Below are 19,755 nucleotides of genomic sequence, written 5' to 3' on the forward strand. Positions count from 1 at the left end.
AAAAACACAATCAAAATCAGGATTATCTTTATTTCTGACATTGTAAATACATGGGAACTTTCATTATGCTCTTCTTCATTTTCACTTTCCCTACTGCCATCACCTGTGTAAATCATTTCATCGATTAATTCAATTCACCTTTAAAAACAAAACGAAGAAGGGTATGTAATAGCAGCTCTATATAATTCCACACAGAGAGAACACATTTTTGACTGACAGGCTACCGTCTCCTATAGACCGGGAGATACTGACACAAAATTTCGAGTCATTTGTAACAGGATGGCGGTTCTACAGGGGTCTTAGTACGCAATGACAAAAAAAAAAAAATGGTGTGAACGCTGGTACCGGCGGCTTAGTCGCGTGGGCGTTAGTCGAACTCGTCGGAAAAATAGCTTTCCGGTGTGACTTACAGCCCGCCATACCGACGCGAATGTGTTGATTTAAAAAAAACAATTCAACCATTTGTACCAGGCTAACTTTTGCACAGGTAACCATCGTCGTGCAGCCATTTACGAAAATCGCCATGCCATACTTTTCGGACGATTCCAAATGGTCGCCATACCGCCGAAAATCTGCAAATTTTTTTTTGTAAAAATTGTAACAGACAAATGACTCGAAATTTTGTGTCAGTATCTCCCGGTCTACTACCACCCGATTTGTTTTTGATTGTGTATGACCGTGAATTGACCTCTATTTGGATGCGATGGGGGAAGCGCGCCTGCGGTACGCCTGCGGTACGCCCGCGGCGCAACCGTGGCGTGCCGCCTCGTCGCCTTTCCAAAATTATTTCATACAAAATGTATAAGAAGGACGTGGTGCAAAACAGATTCAAGAGGTGCGCTTATGGCACGCCCGCGCCCGCGCCGCTTGTGTTTGACCCGCGCCTAAGTGTGTACACTGTACACGTTCACGTTCGCGGAGCACACATTGTTCGCAATCAACGGCGAACCTAAGTGGATACCCGGCTTTATGTGGCTGTAAATTTTGTGCAGATTACGCGGTCACTTAACAATTATTCCAGATTTTCGAGGCTGTAATCTAATTTCTAATGCATAATAAATTATTATGATACGTAGTTGTTGTTCCAAATTTCACAATCTTTTTTTATATTATAGTAGATACCCATGTCAAACCTGAATAAGTTTGTATACTAAGGTTATATTACTATTCTTAAAAAGAATTATTTCCACTTGTGCCAGCAACAACTTGAGTCATTTAAAAGTTATTTTCCTATCTACCAAAATTCGTTGCAAAAATGCTCAAGAGCGTTTTTGTATTTGCGAAACCTTGTTGAACCGCCTGCAATCGCACCTAGATAAATATTACAGAAGACCTCCAACCGAAAGCATTGCTCAAATAGAGTTACGTCTTCAGATACTCTCGTAAACTTTTACATAATTCTCTTATAACAGAATATTCAATATAAAACTAACAATGTTTGATAAGAAAGACAAATTGTGAATGTAAATAAAAATGATTTAATCCAGCCTCGTGATCGAATCTTTTCTATTCTTGAAAAATGTATAGGTATGATTTAATCGTTGCTTTAATGCATGTAATTATTTGTATGTAGATAGATATTCTAGAAAATGATACAGTTTTACGTTTAACAATACACATTACGTATGTGAGTTTGAATATAAAACGCTAATGATTTTACTGCCTTCACACCGCTTATGATGCTCGTAATAAACGTTTTATTTGTTCTTTGTTAATCTACAAAAATGCTATCTTTTGATAGCAACATTTATTTATACAGTATAGGAAAATGTTTTCTGTATTATTTAAACGATGATATTAGTACGGTATTGAATTTATGATTTGATTTCGTACTGACCTTTTTGTAAAAGCGCCAAACTATTCCAATTTCGTAAATCAAATTAATGTAAACTAAGTTTGAATCATTTTAAACGTGCTTTTAAAATTTTAAGATCAAATAATTTTCGTTTATATTATGATTTATGATACATTTGTATCCCCACGTTTATTATAACAAATTAAATTAGCGTCACATTTTAAAAGAAAGTCGTATACACAGGTATACGACTTTACTATAGAGTAGGTGTAATAAAAAAATCATGCAATGTACTTTTAAACCGTAATTACAGTAAAAATCGTATATGAATCGGAAGTGTTTGCATGTCGACCTTATGACAGTCGTGACTCGTGACTATGTAACCTTATTGAATGTCCGGTTGTCGTTCACGGTTATTCTATTTGTATTTACTATTTATTCTTTCTGCCAATTAAACGTTTAAAGCAACTTGCCTTTAATTATACGCTTAATCAATATTGTAATGACTATTACGTTCAATCTTTTATTTATTTACCTTTAGAATTATTTAATCGAGGAATTGATTGTTTGAGATTGAAATTTATAAATCAAATATCATTTACATTTTGGTAATCTTAATTCCATCCACTCAAACATTCTAGTACATAATATATTAACTTGTTGAACTTTGCATTTGTAGCGTGGTGTAACTTATGACAGCATAGGCAAATGTAAACTTATAGATATCAGATAGTAAATAACCTAATACCGAATGTCCTATAATAATATTTATTTATTTAATGATAAGCTAAATTATTTTTTATATAAGTACTCACAGTGTTATATTGTTTCACACATTCTTTACATACAATATTTAACCTTCCACCTGATTGTATCGTTTTGTAGTCAGTTTGTTGGGACCTTGACCAATGACCTATTTACCGGGTGGTTTGTGGCTTACAGACTACACACCCTTTCTAAAATATTCATGTGAACCGAAATCACGCGATAATGGCTTTGTGAATGAATGACGCTGTTAGGGAATCCAATCCCGCAAACGCGGGATCCCGCTAATGCGGGATCCCGCACCTTTTTTGCGGGATCAAAAATGCGGGATTACTCATGCGGGATCCCGCACGTTCGCGGGATTGAAAAAAAGTAAGAAAAAAAGGCTCAGACGATGATCTGAACTATTATCGGACGGAACGGAACGTAATCAATGTCAGTTCCAGTAGGTACTCTATGACTGGGGATTCCCCTTCACGGGGATTTAACTTTGCGCGTACTGAATGGGTGGCAGAGTCTAGAGCTGCTGTGCGTGTACCCACTCGAGATAATTCAACTGATTTGATATTGACACTTTTTGAATGTGGAGGGAATAGGGGGAAGTATTTGGAAGCTGTTTATACTTATGTAAAGTCAATTCCGCCTACAAGTGTGGAAGCTGAGCGAGCTTTTTCCGCCGCTGGCTATTTATGCAACAACATAAGATCAAATCTAAAAGATGAAACGTTAGATACTTTATCATTTCTTCGAAAGTATTTTCAAAAAAAAATAAGCTGATTTAAAATGCCTCTAAAACCAATGAATATGTTCTATTTCAAATAAAAATCTAAATATGAAACGTGAAATATTGTGAATATTGTATTGTCTTAAACATCATCATTATTATATATTTAATTTATAATATAAGTGATAACTTTGCTTCATGTTGATAAGAATAATCATAAAAAAAAATATTTGTGTGTATTTTCTTTCTTTAAATTACATGAAACAAAAATAATAATAATTAAAATCAATCCCGCAAATCCCGCGGGATCCGCGGGATTGATGATCTTAATCCCGCAGGCTTGCGGGATCGCGATTTTGATGCGGGATTGGATTCTCTAGACGCTGTAATTACAATCATATGTTGTAAATTCATGGAAACACTCAGCGCCATTAAGGGTAAACAATGGAATTTTATAGTGAAATGGACAAGGTCTCAGAACTCAGAAGAATATCGGATATTGCCTTTATATAATTTATTTTGCATTAGTAAAAGCATTTTTAACCATACAGATTTCGTATTACATAAATAATATATACCTTGGAATTAATTTACTAATTATTTTATGATTAAAGTTATGCTATCTGTGAATTAATTCCAGCTCTTTATGTTGTTTTTTGCTCCAGGTGATTAGAGTATATTTAATTTATATATATTGAATAATTACTGAATGTGTATGTTATTCTAGAATCACGTAATTATATGACTTTGAATACGCTATTAGGGACATTTAAAACGGAGTATTAATTATTATACGTTAATGTTTCCAACCCGTTATTAAGATAAGACGTATAATTTTGACGAAAGCAATTATCGCGACTGGTTTTTCAACAGCGCGCTGGTAGGTATTTACAGTAAAAATGCATAAAACATTAATAACAAATATATTATTAAGTAGGTTCCGAAGAACTAATGAAGCGCCAGCGGATTTCCCACATGCTGGCACGTCTCATCTTTCTCAAGATTTATATAATTCAGCGAAGAGTTCTTAGGAACATGAATTTTATTTGTCTGCTATTATAAATAATATTGAAGTGGATTAATACACGTTTGTTACATATGACGGAATCTAAGGAAATACACGCATATTCTTAATTTCAAGGAAGCGCCCAGCTATTGTGTGTAGTGCATTGTACCACGCGGCCTTCACACGAAACTCGAATCAATCAATCGAAACGAACATGATCGTGGAAATGTGTTTTTGACACGGTTCCTGTCTGTTTACGTAGCAGTTTTGGAAGTTTGGCAATATACGATAAGCATATTACGTACTTTGCTTTCTAGGTAAACAGTGATTTCAGGTTTTATGCAACAATTCTCATCAAAATCTTACACAACCAGTCTGTAATCTTTCGATGGAGAGACTCTTTTCAATGAGAAAACGCGTTCAAAAGAAAGCATAGCATATAATAAATATGCTTTCCATAAACTGAAAGCATCGAGATAACGAAAATAGTCCGTTCAATAAATTCCCGCCGATCTAAATTCGTGGGAGAGTGTTGCATAAGTCCTACACTGTGGAGTATGGACTAGGTATGTAATCTAATATTGACGAGTATACATCGAACACCTGCTTTATAAATAATAAATCTCAATTTATTAAATGTTTGCTTGACTTCCGTGTATCTACAGTAAATATCAAAAGGTTGTTAATCAAAGAAAGGTTAGAAAATTAATAACGAATGACTTTGTTCCGTAAACACACTCGTAGGTATATGGTTTATATCCATAAAATATTTTTTTATATCTATGTACAACTGAACTTTTTTTAATAAAATTTGTACTTACTGGTCGGTTTAATTTGTACTTGTAGAAGACAAATGTTAAATATATGTAAATAATACACAAATTTAATAATTTCAAGTAGGTACTCATCGAGATAAATGTTTGAATTACAGAGCTTTAAATTTAAAAGCCCTACCAACTGACACTCGAGAGATTATTGATTATGGATTGTACTAAAGATAGATAAGAGGTCGATATCGCAACAGGCATTCCTACAATAAACCTATTATAGATTACATTAAAATACTAATAACAGGAACAATAAATTAGATCAATTTATTATAATAATTACCGATTATTATTATTAATGGTTTCCGAACCCGCGAGGTAGTGCGTAATTGAATAAAAAATATGTAACGGTTCGAAAGCGCTTTTATAAGTTTATTTTAATAAGTAAGTGATCCGGAACGAGATTTAGATTTTTAATTAACTTTCTCAAAAAGGCGAAGGTTTTCATTTCGTCCCGTATTTTTAGTAGGTAATATTTCTTGTAAAGTTCTTGTAGGTAAATGTCCAAATTTGCGGTTGTTTACTGTTTGCGTCTCGTTTTAATTTTAAAGTTGTCAAATGAGGTCGTGCTGGCAAATGTAAATAATTCTAGTAACCTTTGTACAAATATTATTATATTCGTGAGAAAATCTATGTTACGTGCCCCGTGAGAATTCAGTTTGCGTGTCACCGTCCTTATATTTGTATGATAAATTACAGTCCCGAGTGGTTTAAGTGAGCTGAATCAACTCGACGACAAACAAACTGAAAAATTGATGACATGGAGCTACTCCACGCGATGAATTGCACTTCGTAGACTATAGTTAGTGGGTATACCTACATGCATACGTATATTACTGAGTATGAGTACACATTCTATCTAAGTATCTAGTGTAGAGATGGAGCATTGAAAAGAAGTAGGTAGACGTTTTATTCATGAAATCCGTATCAATTTAAAACTAGATTTTGGATAGAATGGTATTGTTAGGTAGGTATATGATAAATAAGGAATTGTAAATAAAAAATGGCTAGCATTTTTGTGAATTTGTACTACCAAAGTAATTTCAAAGAATTTGAACCAGAACATGTATCTTAGGTAATCAACGGTTACTTATTTATACGGTTTGTAAAATAATCGTTTATCGTTGTAAGATGTGCAGAATATAAAACGAACGAACACTTTCGCGAATGTTACTACAAAAACGGTGCAATTAAGCGCAGAACACATAGAGTGAACTAATTAGGCCATAACACACATTAGCTCATTACGCTTTAGTGGAAGGGTATGGAATATAAAAACCATAGTAATCCTACACTTGAGTGTTTTCCTAGGCAGTGAAGCCTGACGTAACCTATTAACCAGCCCGCAAGCAGCTACTGCAATGCGATTTCATTAATGGTTGCTGGTTGCAAGTTAATAAACATTGGAAAATATTTTTTTTTTATTTTTTTATGTCAGAGCAAGCAAAGGGGCAGGTGGGCCACCTGATGGTAAGTGGTCACCACCGCCCATAAACACTTGCAACACTAAGTGTTGCAGGTGCTTTGCCGGCCTTTTAAGGACAAATAAGCTCTTTTCTTGAAGGCCCCAATGTCGTAGTTGTTCGGAAACACCGCAGGTGGCAAATTGTTCCACAGTTTCACCGTACGCGGAAGGAAGTTGCGGGTGAAGCGGACAGTGGTGGAGCGCCAACCATCCAGATGGTGCGGATGGAACAGATTTTTACGGCGTGTGGTCCGGTGGTGGAACTGTGCGGCTGGTAGTAGATGGAACAATTCCTCAGAGCACTCCCCATAGTAGATTCTGTACAGTATACAGAGAGACGCAACGTCTCTTCGCACTGACAGAGGATCGAGCCTATCGGAAAGCCTACGGTCATCGACAATTCGAGCTGCTCGACGTTGGATGCGGTCAAGAGGAAGGAGTTGGTACTGTGGAGCTCCGGCCCAGAGATGAGAACAGTACTCCATATGCGGTCGCACCTGAGCCTTGTACAGCTGAAGTCGGTGGGCCGGCTTGAAGTACTGTCTCGATCTACTGAGCACACCAAGCTTTTTCGAGGCTAATTTAGCCTTCGCTTCCAAATGACTGCGGAATTGAACGTCACTCGAGATTTCAACTCCGAGGATTCCGATTTTCGGCGATATACTAAGGGGAGTACTCTTAAACCGAGGTTCTACGACAAATGGGGTCTTTTAATTATTAGGAGTACTTTTGGCAACTGGCACCTCTTTGTGAATTCATTTCGTAAAGTCTTTAACTGAACTTTACCCACTATGGGTATTTGATATTCGACCATGTACATTTTGTTCACTTAATTATGTTTAATGTACCATAATAATTATTATCTACATATTTTTTTCTTTAATTGCAATAATAACAAGGATAAGTATATTTTCCTCATTTCCTGTGACGATAGCAGGCCAATTAAGTGACAGAAGTTACCTATTATATGAAGGAAAATGAACGTTTTCGGTAAGTTTCAGAAAAAATACATTAATATTTGAGTGGAGCAAATACTATTGTATCTTTTATTATTTAGTTTTCAGATATTAATAATATAAACTGGGGAACTAAAGTAATAAAATATAATTAGTCCTAGTCCGTTTGCAGAATAAGTACCTATTGCCAAAGAAATGTATATTCTCCAACGAACACGGCAGACCAACGTCAATTTAAATCCATGGTCATTTTATATTTATTTCTCATAGCTTACTTTTAAACAGGCGCGGCGTAGTCATAAAGAGTATAATGTACGTGAAAGAAATCTACCCGGATCTGGAGCAGTGAAAGTTTGTTAGCGTCGCATTCGTGTTACATGGATCTACCTATAAACCTCAAAGTTATGCAAATTATTACGTTTTACTTTATTTAGATCTTATCTTCATTAAACCGTAGGTACTAAAGAAAACTCTTGATATACTTAAACGTAATGAATTTACGTCCATATGTATGACGAAATATTTGCGTAAAATCTATTTATTACGAATTATTTTATTTACGAACAGGTAACTTATAACAGAACAGAACAGGTAACAATAACTTATTGTACCATAAAAGAAAAAAATAATTTAGTAAGGAAAGTTTTGTTAAAGCTTAGATAATATATATTCGTAAGACTCATCATAAAACACACACGAAATGTTACACAAATTTATTCACTTAAACAAATTCGCAGCCTGCGTTGGTCAAAACTTAATTTAGAACATATGCAGAAAACGTGGCATTTAAAGAATCCTTGGAATTTCCATATTAGTCCACCCACTGCTTACTAAAATAACATTGATGTAAAGCACTTTACAGCATGTTTATGCCAATAGTAAATTAATCTTTATGATTTAAGGCATTTAGTCATTGTCCTCTATAACACCCACACAAAATGATGATCGTTTAAGTATTCACAAAAGACCATAGGTAAGTAACAAAGGTGTATGTACACATTAGGTCATATATGTACATAGGTGTGTGTACACTGGCCGAACTCATTAAATGCGTTAACCTTACGGCCTGTTTCACGTGGGATCGTTATTGTCGTACTTGACGTCATTTAGGCTCAGCTAGTGTCATTGTTTTTGTACCATTATAGTGGAGCCAATTTAATAGGCAACATTTGACGTCTATCAATTTTATCTTCGAAGAGAGGTAACCTGCTTGAAAACATCGATTAAAGTGAATTAATCGATACGGACTTGAAACATTTGTCAATCGAACTTGAAACACATGTCAATTTTCAAATTCATCAGGGGAATCCCTGTCCCAGTAATATACTTTCTTTCGTAAATTTAAGGAGCAAAATAAGACAAGTATAATACTTACATAATTAAAAAAACACAACGCATTTATTAATTTATGATGATTTTTATTCACAAGTAATCAATGCATTCGATTCTAGATGTCAGATTTCGATTTTTAGAGTAACGTCTCTGGTATTTAAAAAGAAAAAAGGTTTACTGACACAAAATTGTAGCGACGTCAGTTCTTTAAATCAGAAATTGTTTATTATGTTTAGAATGGTTTATCAGTAAAATCAAATCTTAAAATTACTTATATCAGTCATTATTATTATAAAATATAAGTAATGGTAATTGAAAAAAGTTAAGCAAATATGCAGTTCTAACAAAACGAAATGTCATGTTATTCTATGTCGTCGTTACTAAGTTAAGTTGTTGAATTTTGTTGAACTGTCAAATGTTGCCTATTAAAATGGCTCTACTATAAAAATGGTCATTTTATGACTATGGCACATAAAATAAGTTGGTGTATACTGTATATGAATATTTATTTTAATGCACTTTTCCTTGTGCAATTAATAAAAATTATACTTTGATTCAAGGCATCAATTATAATTTGAATGACCTTACTTTCTTTATTTTCTATATCAAATTTTCATTGGCCAACCATATTATTTGCTTTTATTTAATTTTTATTGTCGCCTCCACATAACGTAGAAGTTGTTAAGTTTATGAGTGATATAGTTAATAATGATTGGATTATTAATTATAATATGTATTTTAGATATGAAATATGAAATAAATTTATTTGTCCATTATATGTTTTACAATTCATATCATTTATATGTTTTAATTTCATATTACTGGAACAAATAAATACTTTTTTATAACTTTCATTTGCCATAACTTCAAATAGCATATTATAAAGACAAAATAATAATAAATAACAGTTTTGAAAATCTGTATCACTATAAAGAACTATAACTATATACTTACTTTTTGTAGACTCGACAGAAAGAGTTGTTTATCCGTTTATCGGACATGTGTCTTCTGCGATCTTCAAAAAGGTCCTTAATAGCAGTCACTGTTAACACAAACAACACTGGTAGCATAGCCACTTCTTTGCCAAATGCATTAATAGCAGGCACCCAGTTCAGTAGCACTATAAATATAAAATACACGTTTGCAATCCTATGAAACTGTTCAAACAAATTCTTAGGTAAAAAAGACAGCAATGTGTATTTGGTAGTCCTGATTTTGTTATTGCATCTATGACCATTGGGATGGTCTTTAGGTGGTGTTTTATCAGGGACCAAATGATTCGGTATGACAATGAGGTGCCTATTGTCAATGGCAGGTTGCTGTCTCCGCATGAGCCAGAAAACCGCGCGTCGCCATGGTGCCACGACTGAGGCGCGCCGTAAGGTGTAGATAGAGTCCGATCGGGAAGCCTGGCGTGAGTGATGGCCTCTGACGGAAGTGATCCGGGGCTGCGCACTCGCTGGAGCCGCATCTCGATGGCCCGGCGGCAATATGAAGTCGGTCCTACTGCCAGTTCTACTGTGGCCCGGCCCAGACGCAGCGCGTGGACCTTCGCCGATTTGTCCGTGAGACAGCGCTCGTTGATGACCACGCATAGCCGACTTGAGCGGTGGCCTAGATGCCGCAGGATTGCCTGCCAGCATCGGAGTCCCTCCATGACTAATGGATCTCGAATGTCCTTTCACTTTAGGAAAAAGGTACGTTTGCTCAGGTACCCCCGGCAAACTTGGTACAGTCGAAGGTGTCTCTCCACTCCCTTCTGTTGACATCTTTACTCATCTGCGAATCGGATAAACAACTTTTCCCTTTCATTTAAAAGAAAGATATCCGTCAACTCGGAACTGTTTTTCCCACATCAGATTTTTAAAAATTGTATCGTAAACTTAGAAGCATATGGTTTGAAATCACCTGTTCACAGTAATACACATCACTAATGTTCTTTTCTCGGAAAAATAATAAATTCAACATTTAATTTTGAAAACAACACGAAGAAGCGCATATTTTTATTTACTTTTTATTTTATTTAAATGTATCACAGTAATATTTGACCGCCACGAAGAGAAAACAGTCGTTACGAAATGAAGACAGCAACTCAAAACAAGCAAAGTTGACCGACCGACTGACACTGACAATTTCTTTCCTTGAATGAGTGAGCAGACCACAGTCGACAGCAGCATTGATGACGTTGATCCCTTTTAGTGATGTCTATAGGTAGTATCGATATAAGCTCTGTCGAAAATTAATATTTTGATTTTTGAGTGATAGAAGTTTGTTCCGAAATAATTCACGAAACACGATTATTATAACAGGCAACTGATTTTAAAAATTATGTCATGATTCACAAAGTGTAATAATAATACTTACAAAGAGGTAGGCCAATAAATGCCTGAAATGTAAAGAAACTATAACTAGCGCTAAAAACTATTTGAATACATATCACATACAATATCATCAAAATATATTTATTATGATGATATTTAAAACCATACGCTTCAAAGTTTAAAGAAGCAACACAAAGAAATAAGAATTAGGTAATATAAGAATTTAATATTTAACGCGATGGGCACTCTTTCTTCTGTGATACTTATTTTGTTTAGTAAAACTTATATCAATTAATAAGAAAAAACGCATTCCTAAAATAAACCCTTTATACGACTGCTATAAAGACTGCCTTAGAGATTGTCAACACTAATTATCGAATTTTATTTAGATATCACATCACTACAAATAATATTATAATTTATGACACTTGAACCACCACAGAACATAATATTTTAACACAGATTATATAATGTAAAATCTTGTCTTTACTTTTTACATGATTAGAAGTAAATACAATATGTTAATATTAACAATAGTATAAAATTCCAATTATTTCTAAATTATAAAACTACTACATTTCTCGATTAAGTCTACAATTAATTCTTTATGTTGGCACTATGGTTTGTAGACGTCATCACCGGTCGACATATTACCTTGATTTTCTAAAACTTCCGACATTTTGACGTTTGTCCCGGTTGCTACTTGCTTGCCTATTGTATTTTCGATTCGTGAAAATATAATAATTTATTCCAATCATGGATGAAGAATACGATGCGATTGTGCTTGGCACAGGACTTAAAGAATGTATCATTAGTGGAATGCTTTCTGTGTCTGGAAAGAAGGTTCTACACATTGATCGTAACAAGTATTACGGAGGAGAGTCTGCGTCAATTACCCCGTTAGAAGAATTATTCTCTAAGTTCAATGCTCCGGCTCCGGATGAGACATACGGCAGAGGTCGCGATTGGAATGTGGACTTGATTCCCAAATTTTTGATGGCCAATGGCTTGCTTGTCAAACTTCTTATCCATACGGGCGTCACCCGGTATCTGGAATTCAAGTCAATTGAAGGCAGTTACGTATACAAGGGTGGTAAGATCTCCAAGGTGCCAGTTGACCAAAAAGAAGCACTCGCGTCGGATCTTATGGGTATGTTTGAGAAGAGGCGTTTCCGCAACTTCTTGATCTACGTTCAAGACTTCCAAGAAGATGATCCCAAGACTTGGAAGGATTTCGATCCAACTACCGCTAATATGCAAGCTCTTTATGACAAATTTGGTCTCGACCGTAACACTCAAGATTTCACTGGACACGCTCTGGCTCTTTATCTGGATGACAACTATCTTCAGCAACCAGCTAGTCAAACCATACGTCGTATCAAACTGTATTCCGATTCACTCGCACGGTATGGTAAGTCTCCTTACTTGTACCCCATGTATGGTCTAGGTGAGTTGCCACAAGGATTTGCTCGTCTGTCTGCTATCTATGGAGGCACTTACATGTTGGATAAGCCTATTGACGAGATTGTGCTCGGAGAGGGAGGAAGGGTTGTTGGTGTCCGCTCCGGTAATGAGGTAGCCAAGTGTAAGCAGGTTTACTGCGATCCCAGCTATGTCCCTGACAGAGTCCGTAAGAAGGGCCAGGTGATCCGATGCATTTGCTTGTTGGATCATCCTATCAACAACACCAAGGATGCTCTATCGACTCAGATCATTATTCCACAAAAGCAGGTGGGCAGGAATTCCGACATTTATGTATCTGTGGTGTCCTACACACACCAAGTCGCTGCCAAAGGCTGGTTCGTTGCTATGGTGTCTACAACAGTGGAGACCAATGACCCTGAGTCTGAGATCAAACCTGGTATTGACCTATTGGGTCCCATCAGACAGAAGTTTGTATCAGTAACCGATTACTATGAACCAACTGATGATGGAAGCCAGAGCCAAATCTTCATATCTGAATCTTATGATGCTACCACTCACTTTGAGACCACTTGTTTAGATGTTCTTAAAATCTACAAGAGGGGAACAGGTGAAGATTTTGATTTCTCCAAAGTTAAGGTGGAATTGGGAGAGGAAGATCAATAAGTTTGTCGTATATAATAATCTATGTATATTATTGCTTGTTATTTTGAAATTTGTTACTAAACTGGCTCTATATTGTTCCATAGGGATTTTTGGGTATGTCTATAAGAGATATGTGTATGTAGATGCACGTTATACTTCTCAGTGCTCCAGTCAATGATTTTATTATTTCTTATAAATATTTGCATAATACATATAAGATTTGTTATTTATAGGAATTATCCTTTTTTTAAAGATGCTTTTATATAATTTAAGATACAAGGCTAAAGTTAATCTGCACAAGCAGTTTCTGTGCAAATATTTGCATTCCATTATTGGTACATTGTAACTTGTATCCATATCATACTTTGTCAACTAATGAATGCTCACTGTACATCTTAATGTTCTGTGTATGATCATGAATAAAATTACATTATTATGTATCAATATGGTTTTCTTTTTTCCTTGTGCCCAACTTACAATTTAAAGAACTTACTTTTTTTATGGAATAAAGAAGACTCACAAAATATTTTTTGTAACATTTTTATTAAAACAGTTTTTAACATTTTGTCTTATAGATTTACTAATATTTATAATAAATGTTTCAATTTTGAGCTAGTTTGGTTTCCAGTCTATCTTACAGATTCAGTACATATTTTATGGCAAGCAAATGGTCATTTCTGCAGCCGATGTATATGTAGTCACCATACACAGCCGGAGTAGAGAATGTTTCATTTGGCAAATGATACTCTGCTATTATCATTCCTGAATCTGCATCTAAAATACACAGTATTCCATTGTTTGATGCTGTTAAAATTAATTTATCACTTAAGCTGCATGGTGTTGAATACACAGGTGAAGTTAGTTCAGCCTTCCAATTTAGACTTGGTTGAAAGTTCTTTATATTTATATTGTACACTTTATTATCGTGACATCCAAATATCATCTGCCACTTAAGTTTGTCCATTTCCCGAACACAAATAGAAGAGAAAATATTTCCTTTGGCACCTTGATATTTCCATATCTGAAAGAACATATCAAATTAGCTAAACAATATGGATTTATGTCTAAAGTTAAATTTATTTTGCAATTTCTAGACTTGGTCTTTTTTCACCCAGTTGTATATAGTATATTATGTGATTCTAAATCCAAAACAAATTTATGAGAAATCTAAAGTAACCATAATAGGCTTAAATTGTATAAATAGATTGCATGCCACAAAATAGTCATGCGAGTTATACCTTAATCCCCTTCTCGACAGTCCGGCAGTGAATTTCACCGTTCACCTCAGCAAAAACTACATATTTATCGTTATCATAGAGGACAGGAGTAGCAAATACTGGGCTACTGAGCGTTCCGCGCCACACTATTGTCTTTGTTTCCGTGTGTATGCTTGCACATACACCCGAAAGTGTTCCGAGGAGAAAAAATTCCTTTTTAGCAAGCACTAGATCCGCGGATATAGCTTGATCAGTTATATTCACTACTTGGTTTATTTTTCCAGTCTGAAACGAAAGAGAATGTAATTTAAATAATATGTAGGTATTAAAAAAGTGCTACGAAAAATTGAACAAATAATAATCATACAAAATTTGTATCTATTAAGTACCTACAATTGAAATTGCAAAGATCACTCAGTTCATAAGACCTTGTTTTTTATGCTTAGTCAGACTTGAATGATTTTCAAACTAGTTTCCTGTAGTCATTAAATAAAAACCGAAACTAAACCTTATGACATAGAAAATAAAGTTGATGTTTACCATCTAGGTATAGATAGTACTCTAGGTTCTAAACAAGAGATTACAAATTAGAGGCGATTTAATCCTTTATAAATAATGGGTACCTTTATATAATATAATATATTATATAAGTAGGTAGGTACTTATTTACCTGCTTTTTTTTAACAAATACCTAATTTCTAGTCAAATTGTCTCTAACACATTTTGACATACAAATATACTTGTTAATATAATCCTACATGTAAGAAATTCTAACACTATAAAATTGCTTTAATATTTGTGTACAAAAAACAACACACTAACCAAAACATCAATGCATCGTACGTTCCCATCATAGGACGCGACATACAGCTCGCCTCTACAGTACGTGGCTTTGCTTTTAATCATACAGCCGATGTTAATTCTCCATAATTCCTTGCAACTCTCTAGCATGAAGCATACGATAGTACCATCGTATGTACCGACTATACCACAAGGAGAGGTTAATGGAGCCTCACTAGTACAGTATACAGCGGCCTCGACCCTTGATTTCACTTTTATCAGCCCTTGCATCAAGCCACTGATTGCGTCGAATACGACTATTTTGCCGGAGTGGCTGCCCACTGTCACGTAGAGCTTGCTAACAATGCAAAAAAAATATTGAATAATTTGCGGTAATAGAATGGAAGTATAGCTGTGGTTAATGTTGTAGGGAAGCTAAGTAGCTTGATACCTATAGATATTTTGTAAATTTCTACAGAACAAAATAATCAAATGGGAAATTAGGGAAGGTACTACACCCTTATAGAAGGTCTGCGTTAAATAGTTGCATTTGTATGCTTCTCTGTAATTCTGGATTTTATGATCTTATAATATAAAAATGAATCCCAAAATGTGTTGGTAAGCGCATAACTTGAGAACGGCTGAACCGATTTCGTTAATTCTTTTTTTATTATATTCCTTGAAGTACAAGGATGGTTCTTACGTAGAGAAAACGTAAATATGTATCACGGGCGAAGCCGGGGCGGACTGCTAGTTAAAAATAAAAATAACTTACTATCCATATTGGTAGAGAGACGGCGATGCATCTACACATTTCCCAGTATCATAAGACCACGCAACCACAAAATCTATTGGGTTAGAGCTGTTTGGAACCTCTGTTGCTTTCTTAATGGATTGTGTTGTAGATAAAAAGCTTTCCGTATTTGATCGAGACCTTGAATAATGAAAAAATAAATACTTATAGAAAATAATATGTACATACAATCAGGAATACAGTATAGTAATATAAGCTCTTGATTTATAATGCGTGATGTAAAATCTGTTTCAACATTATTTTAGAAGATTATTAATTTAGATATCAATAAGGTTTACCCATCTAATAGTTTACCTTTTTAATCTCTTTTTCGGTTTAATTTCCATGCCTAATTCTTTTACGGCAAGTTGCATTATATCTTCAATTGTACTTTTTCGTGATAGTAGATGCGGCAAAATTAATTTACCAAATTGTGGACATGTTAAACATAATTTATTGCACATAGATATAGCGAGAAATGAAGTTCCACCAAGGGAGAAATAATCTTTGTCCTTTATTTCTTCATATGTAAAGTTTCTATTCAAAATGAATTTTAGTTCTTTTAAAAATAATAGTTTCAGGGAGCTTACTGATTGAGGTAGCGGTAGGATTTTCTCAAACATCTGTGCTAATATTTGTCTTGATATTTTGCCATGTGGATTAGTAGGTAAATTGTCAACTCGTATTATCTTATCAGGCCAATGTTTATCATCTAGTTTGCATTTAAGAAAATCAGATAGCTCTTGGCTACTCAAGGTTTCTGATGAAAAATAAACAACAAGAAGTAATGGTTTTGGCAACCACACACATGAACAAGTTTTGACTCTTGGACATTGCATTATGGTGGATTCAATTAGTTGTAAGTTAACTTTATGGCCAAATCGTTTAATGGTGTCATCTCTTCGACCCCTATAGTAAATGGTACCATTTCGAATTTCCCCCATATCACCAGTATCTATGAATTTTAAAGAGTTTTCTTCATCTACTCCATTGGTTTTATTTAAAATCACACATCTTCTAGTTTTACTCACTGAAAGAGATAACATAGGAATATTATTGTAAAGCGCAATACACACTGAGCCCGCCGGGCCGCCGACAAAGCCCGGCGACACAACCCGGCGGCCTGTATGAAAAGAATCATGTCGGCAACATGCGCCCGCGCGTGTTACCCGCCGACATGTTGGCGGCTTGGGTACGCCTGCGCTCAGTTGCCCGGCGACGCTCGACCAGTAACGTGCTTGTATTTTTTACGACATGGAGTGGCACGACGAAAAATGTCTTACGTTAATTAATCTTTATCATGAGAAGGAGGTATTGTGGAATCCAAAACACCCAGATCATAAAAGTCGACCAAAGCGTTCTTTAAATTTCTGATCTCAAGCCGCCGACATGCCGCCGACCAAATTTTCCGACTTGTAATAAGTGAAGCCGCCAACTAGACCGCCGACAAAAAGTTGCCGACATATGTCGGCGGCCCGGCGGGCTCAATGTGTATTGCGCTTTATCTATCACGGACATTATTTATGTTGTATTCAGCAACTAATTCTCATAATAAATATCAAAATAGTTATTAATAATTATAATATAGTTTTATCAAGTGTATAAAATATAAACATCTCAACTTACTTAAAATTATTTTCCCTGTGCTTTTATTTTGCTTTTGTGGTTCAACTACAATATTCGTTTCCGATAAAGAATTGCCAAGAGGCACCTCCTTGTCATTCTGTATTTTGGTTAGATCTAACTCGGCCACACACGCCCAACAGGACATCTCTGTGACACCATACAGAGCAAATATCTTTGTTTTATTGTTAGTATGTTTCAATTCTTTCAACCTCTTTATTCCATTCAGAGGCTCACCACCCAGTGCCAATATTTTTAAAGTCGACTGTACAGACAAAATTTTGTTCCTTATATCAGCATTTGAAAACTGGAAAAACTTTGACGGTGTTGTTTGCCAGAATGTTATAGAATTGTCTGGATTTTCAGGGAATAATATGTCTGTTTTTTCCGGAGCTATCATAAGTGAAGCTCCATTTATACATGCAAGAAGGATTTCTATCATTGATGGATCAAATGTGAGCGGTGTGGAGAAGTAAATAATGTCCCGTTGTTCTATAACAAACAGTTTAGTCAAATCATCCACATTTGGCTGTATGCATTTTATAGGCACTTGTATATGCTTTGGGTCCCCTGTGCTACCAGATGTCATGGCAATAAATGAATATTCTGGCCCATATTGCGAATTATTAAGATTATTGGCTTGCAAATTATAAATATGAATTATTAAATTGAAAACTGTAATTGTTTTCTCTGGCCTCTTGTTAAATATTTCTGTAGAGGAAAGATCATCTGCATTTTTAATGGATATAATAAAATTGAATTTTATTTCGGATATAATTGGTTCCAGATCTTGCGAGGGATCAAGAAACATGAATGTTGTACAACATTTGTGTGCACTGAAAATAGATAAAAGAAAGATTAGTTCTAGCACGAATAAAAGAATACAAGTTGAAAACCATATAAAGTACTCACGCAGCTATAATACAAGGGACAATAATATTCCTCTCTGTAATTAATCCAATAATTCCTTTATTGCAATTGAGTTGTTGTAAGTTTTGTGAGATGTATTCGCAAACGCCGTATAGCTCAGAATACGTATAATTCTTATAGAGCCCATGATTGTAATGCCTTATAGCGATATTTGAAGGATAATTTGCACATGTATTTACGAAAACGTCGTAATATCCTCGCTTGAACTTCATTTACGTACTCAATTAATTTTACTGATTTTAATATTTACTATCATTAGTATTATTATTTATTACGTACATTCAATTTATTAAATATTTACTATTTATGCCATTATAAATCATTGGTTTCCAAATTGTTATGATAGTATTTGTTTTCAAACCCGAAATCACAAAATGTCAACTGTCAAATTTCCATAAAGCATTATTGTCTCTGTTTACGGGTGCATATTCATTTAGTCTATTTCCTTTTGAAAATATATGTAAGGATAATATTGCTAAAATGTAAGTTAGTAAGTCATTATTTTATGAAATGAATTACAGTGACTCTCAAATATTGTTCATCTTTCTACACGTGCAGCCTATGGGCTAGTCATACTCGACATTCTTACAGCTCGCTCCGTGTTCAATATGTAATAATGCGTTCCGGGCGTTAATGGGGCTGTCCCGTTATTGCAGCGCATCAGGGATGTTTGCAGAAGCTCGTATAGACTGTTTTTACGCTATAATGCGAAAGAGATGCACATCCCTGGTGCGCCGTGTGCGGGACAGTCCCAATGTAAAGTTATAAACAGACGTTCGAATTTGGTACGGACCGCACCGTGACCTTGGTGCGCTCCGGACCATATTCGATCATGTGTACAGTGGTCCGCCGGACATAATTATTATTATTGACGGTACGGTTGGTTCGATGGTTTTTTCATCCGAACTTGGTGCGGACCGTACCAAATTCGCGCGTGTGGACGGGCGATCGCACCGGACAGCGCATTAGTCATAGACTATATACTTATTACAGCTTTAGTCACAGTTCTACCGCCAAACAAAACGGACGTCGGTCGATCGTTATCAATGGCGATGGCGTCGGATGACGTGGCTAATACTGAAAAAAGATTAATAATATAAATTTTAGAACTCTACAAAGATTTATGATATGACTGCATATATCTGAATGAATCC

General features: G+C 35.2%; 3 protein-coding genes across 4 annotated transcripts in view; 1 reads left to right on the forward strand and 2 right to left on the reverse strand.

Annotated features, from left to right (window-relative positions):
• LOC149482064 (phospholipid-transporting ATPase VD) overlaps positions 1-11,019 on the reverse strand; it is a 60,820-nt gene extending 49,801 nt beyond the window's left edge. Inside the window, exon 1 of the mRNA XM_089704192.1 lies at positions 9,825-11,019. Coding sequence (XP_089560318.1) covers positions 9,825-10,639 — 815 coding nt within the window. The 5' untranslated portion in view covers positions 10,640-11,019. The remainder of the gene's footprint in view (positions 1-9,824) is intronic.
• An 822-nt stretch (positions 11,020-11,841) lies between these two features.
• On the forward strand, positions 11,842-13,698 carry Gdi (GDP dissociation inhibitor). Its single transcript, XM_089704391.1, has one exon. The coding sequence runs from the start codon at positions 11,948-11,950 to the stop codon at positions 13,277-13,279; it is 1,332 nt and encodes a 443-aa protein (XP_089560517.1). The 5' UTR covers positions 11,842-11,947; the 3' UTR covers positions 13,280-13,698.
• Positions 13,699-13,790: 92 nt separating this feature from the next.
• Aasdh (Aminoadipate-semialdehyde dehydrogenase) lies at positions 13,791-18,943 on the reverse strand. Of its 2 annotated transcripts, none has more exons than XM_089704389.1 (7): positions 18,584-18,943; positions 17,675-18,507; positions 16,364-17,078; positions 16,031-16,189; positions 15,298-15,613; positions 14,497-14,760; positions 13,791-14,279 (listed from the first exon to the last, which is right to left on the reverse strand). In XM_089704389.1, exons 1-7 carry the CDS (start codon positions 18,811-18,813, stop codon positions 13,893-13,895), a joined length of 2,904 nt encoding a protein of 967 aa, XP_089560515.1. In that variant the 5' UTR covers positions 18,814-18,943; the 3' UTR covers positions 13,791-13,892. The 2 variants fall into 2 exon arrangements, with proteins under 2 accessions (XP_089560515.1, XP_089560516.1); XM_089704390.1 differs by having other exon boundaries at positions 13,792-14,279; positions 18,881-18,943.
• Positions 18,944-19,755: the final 812 nt, after the last annotated feature.

The sequence above is a fragment of the Colias philodice genome, chromosome 15, assembly GCF_061535455.1.
Source record: "Colias philodice isolate Cphi_HAF_F1 chromosome 15, ilColPhil1 Martin Lab GWU primary, whole genome shotgun sequence".
In the NCBI taxonomy this organism is placed as follows: domain Eukaryota; kingdom Metazoa; phylum Arthropoda; class Insecta; order Lepidoptera; family Pieridae; genus Colias; species Colias philodice.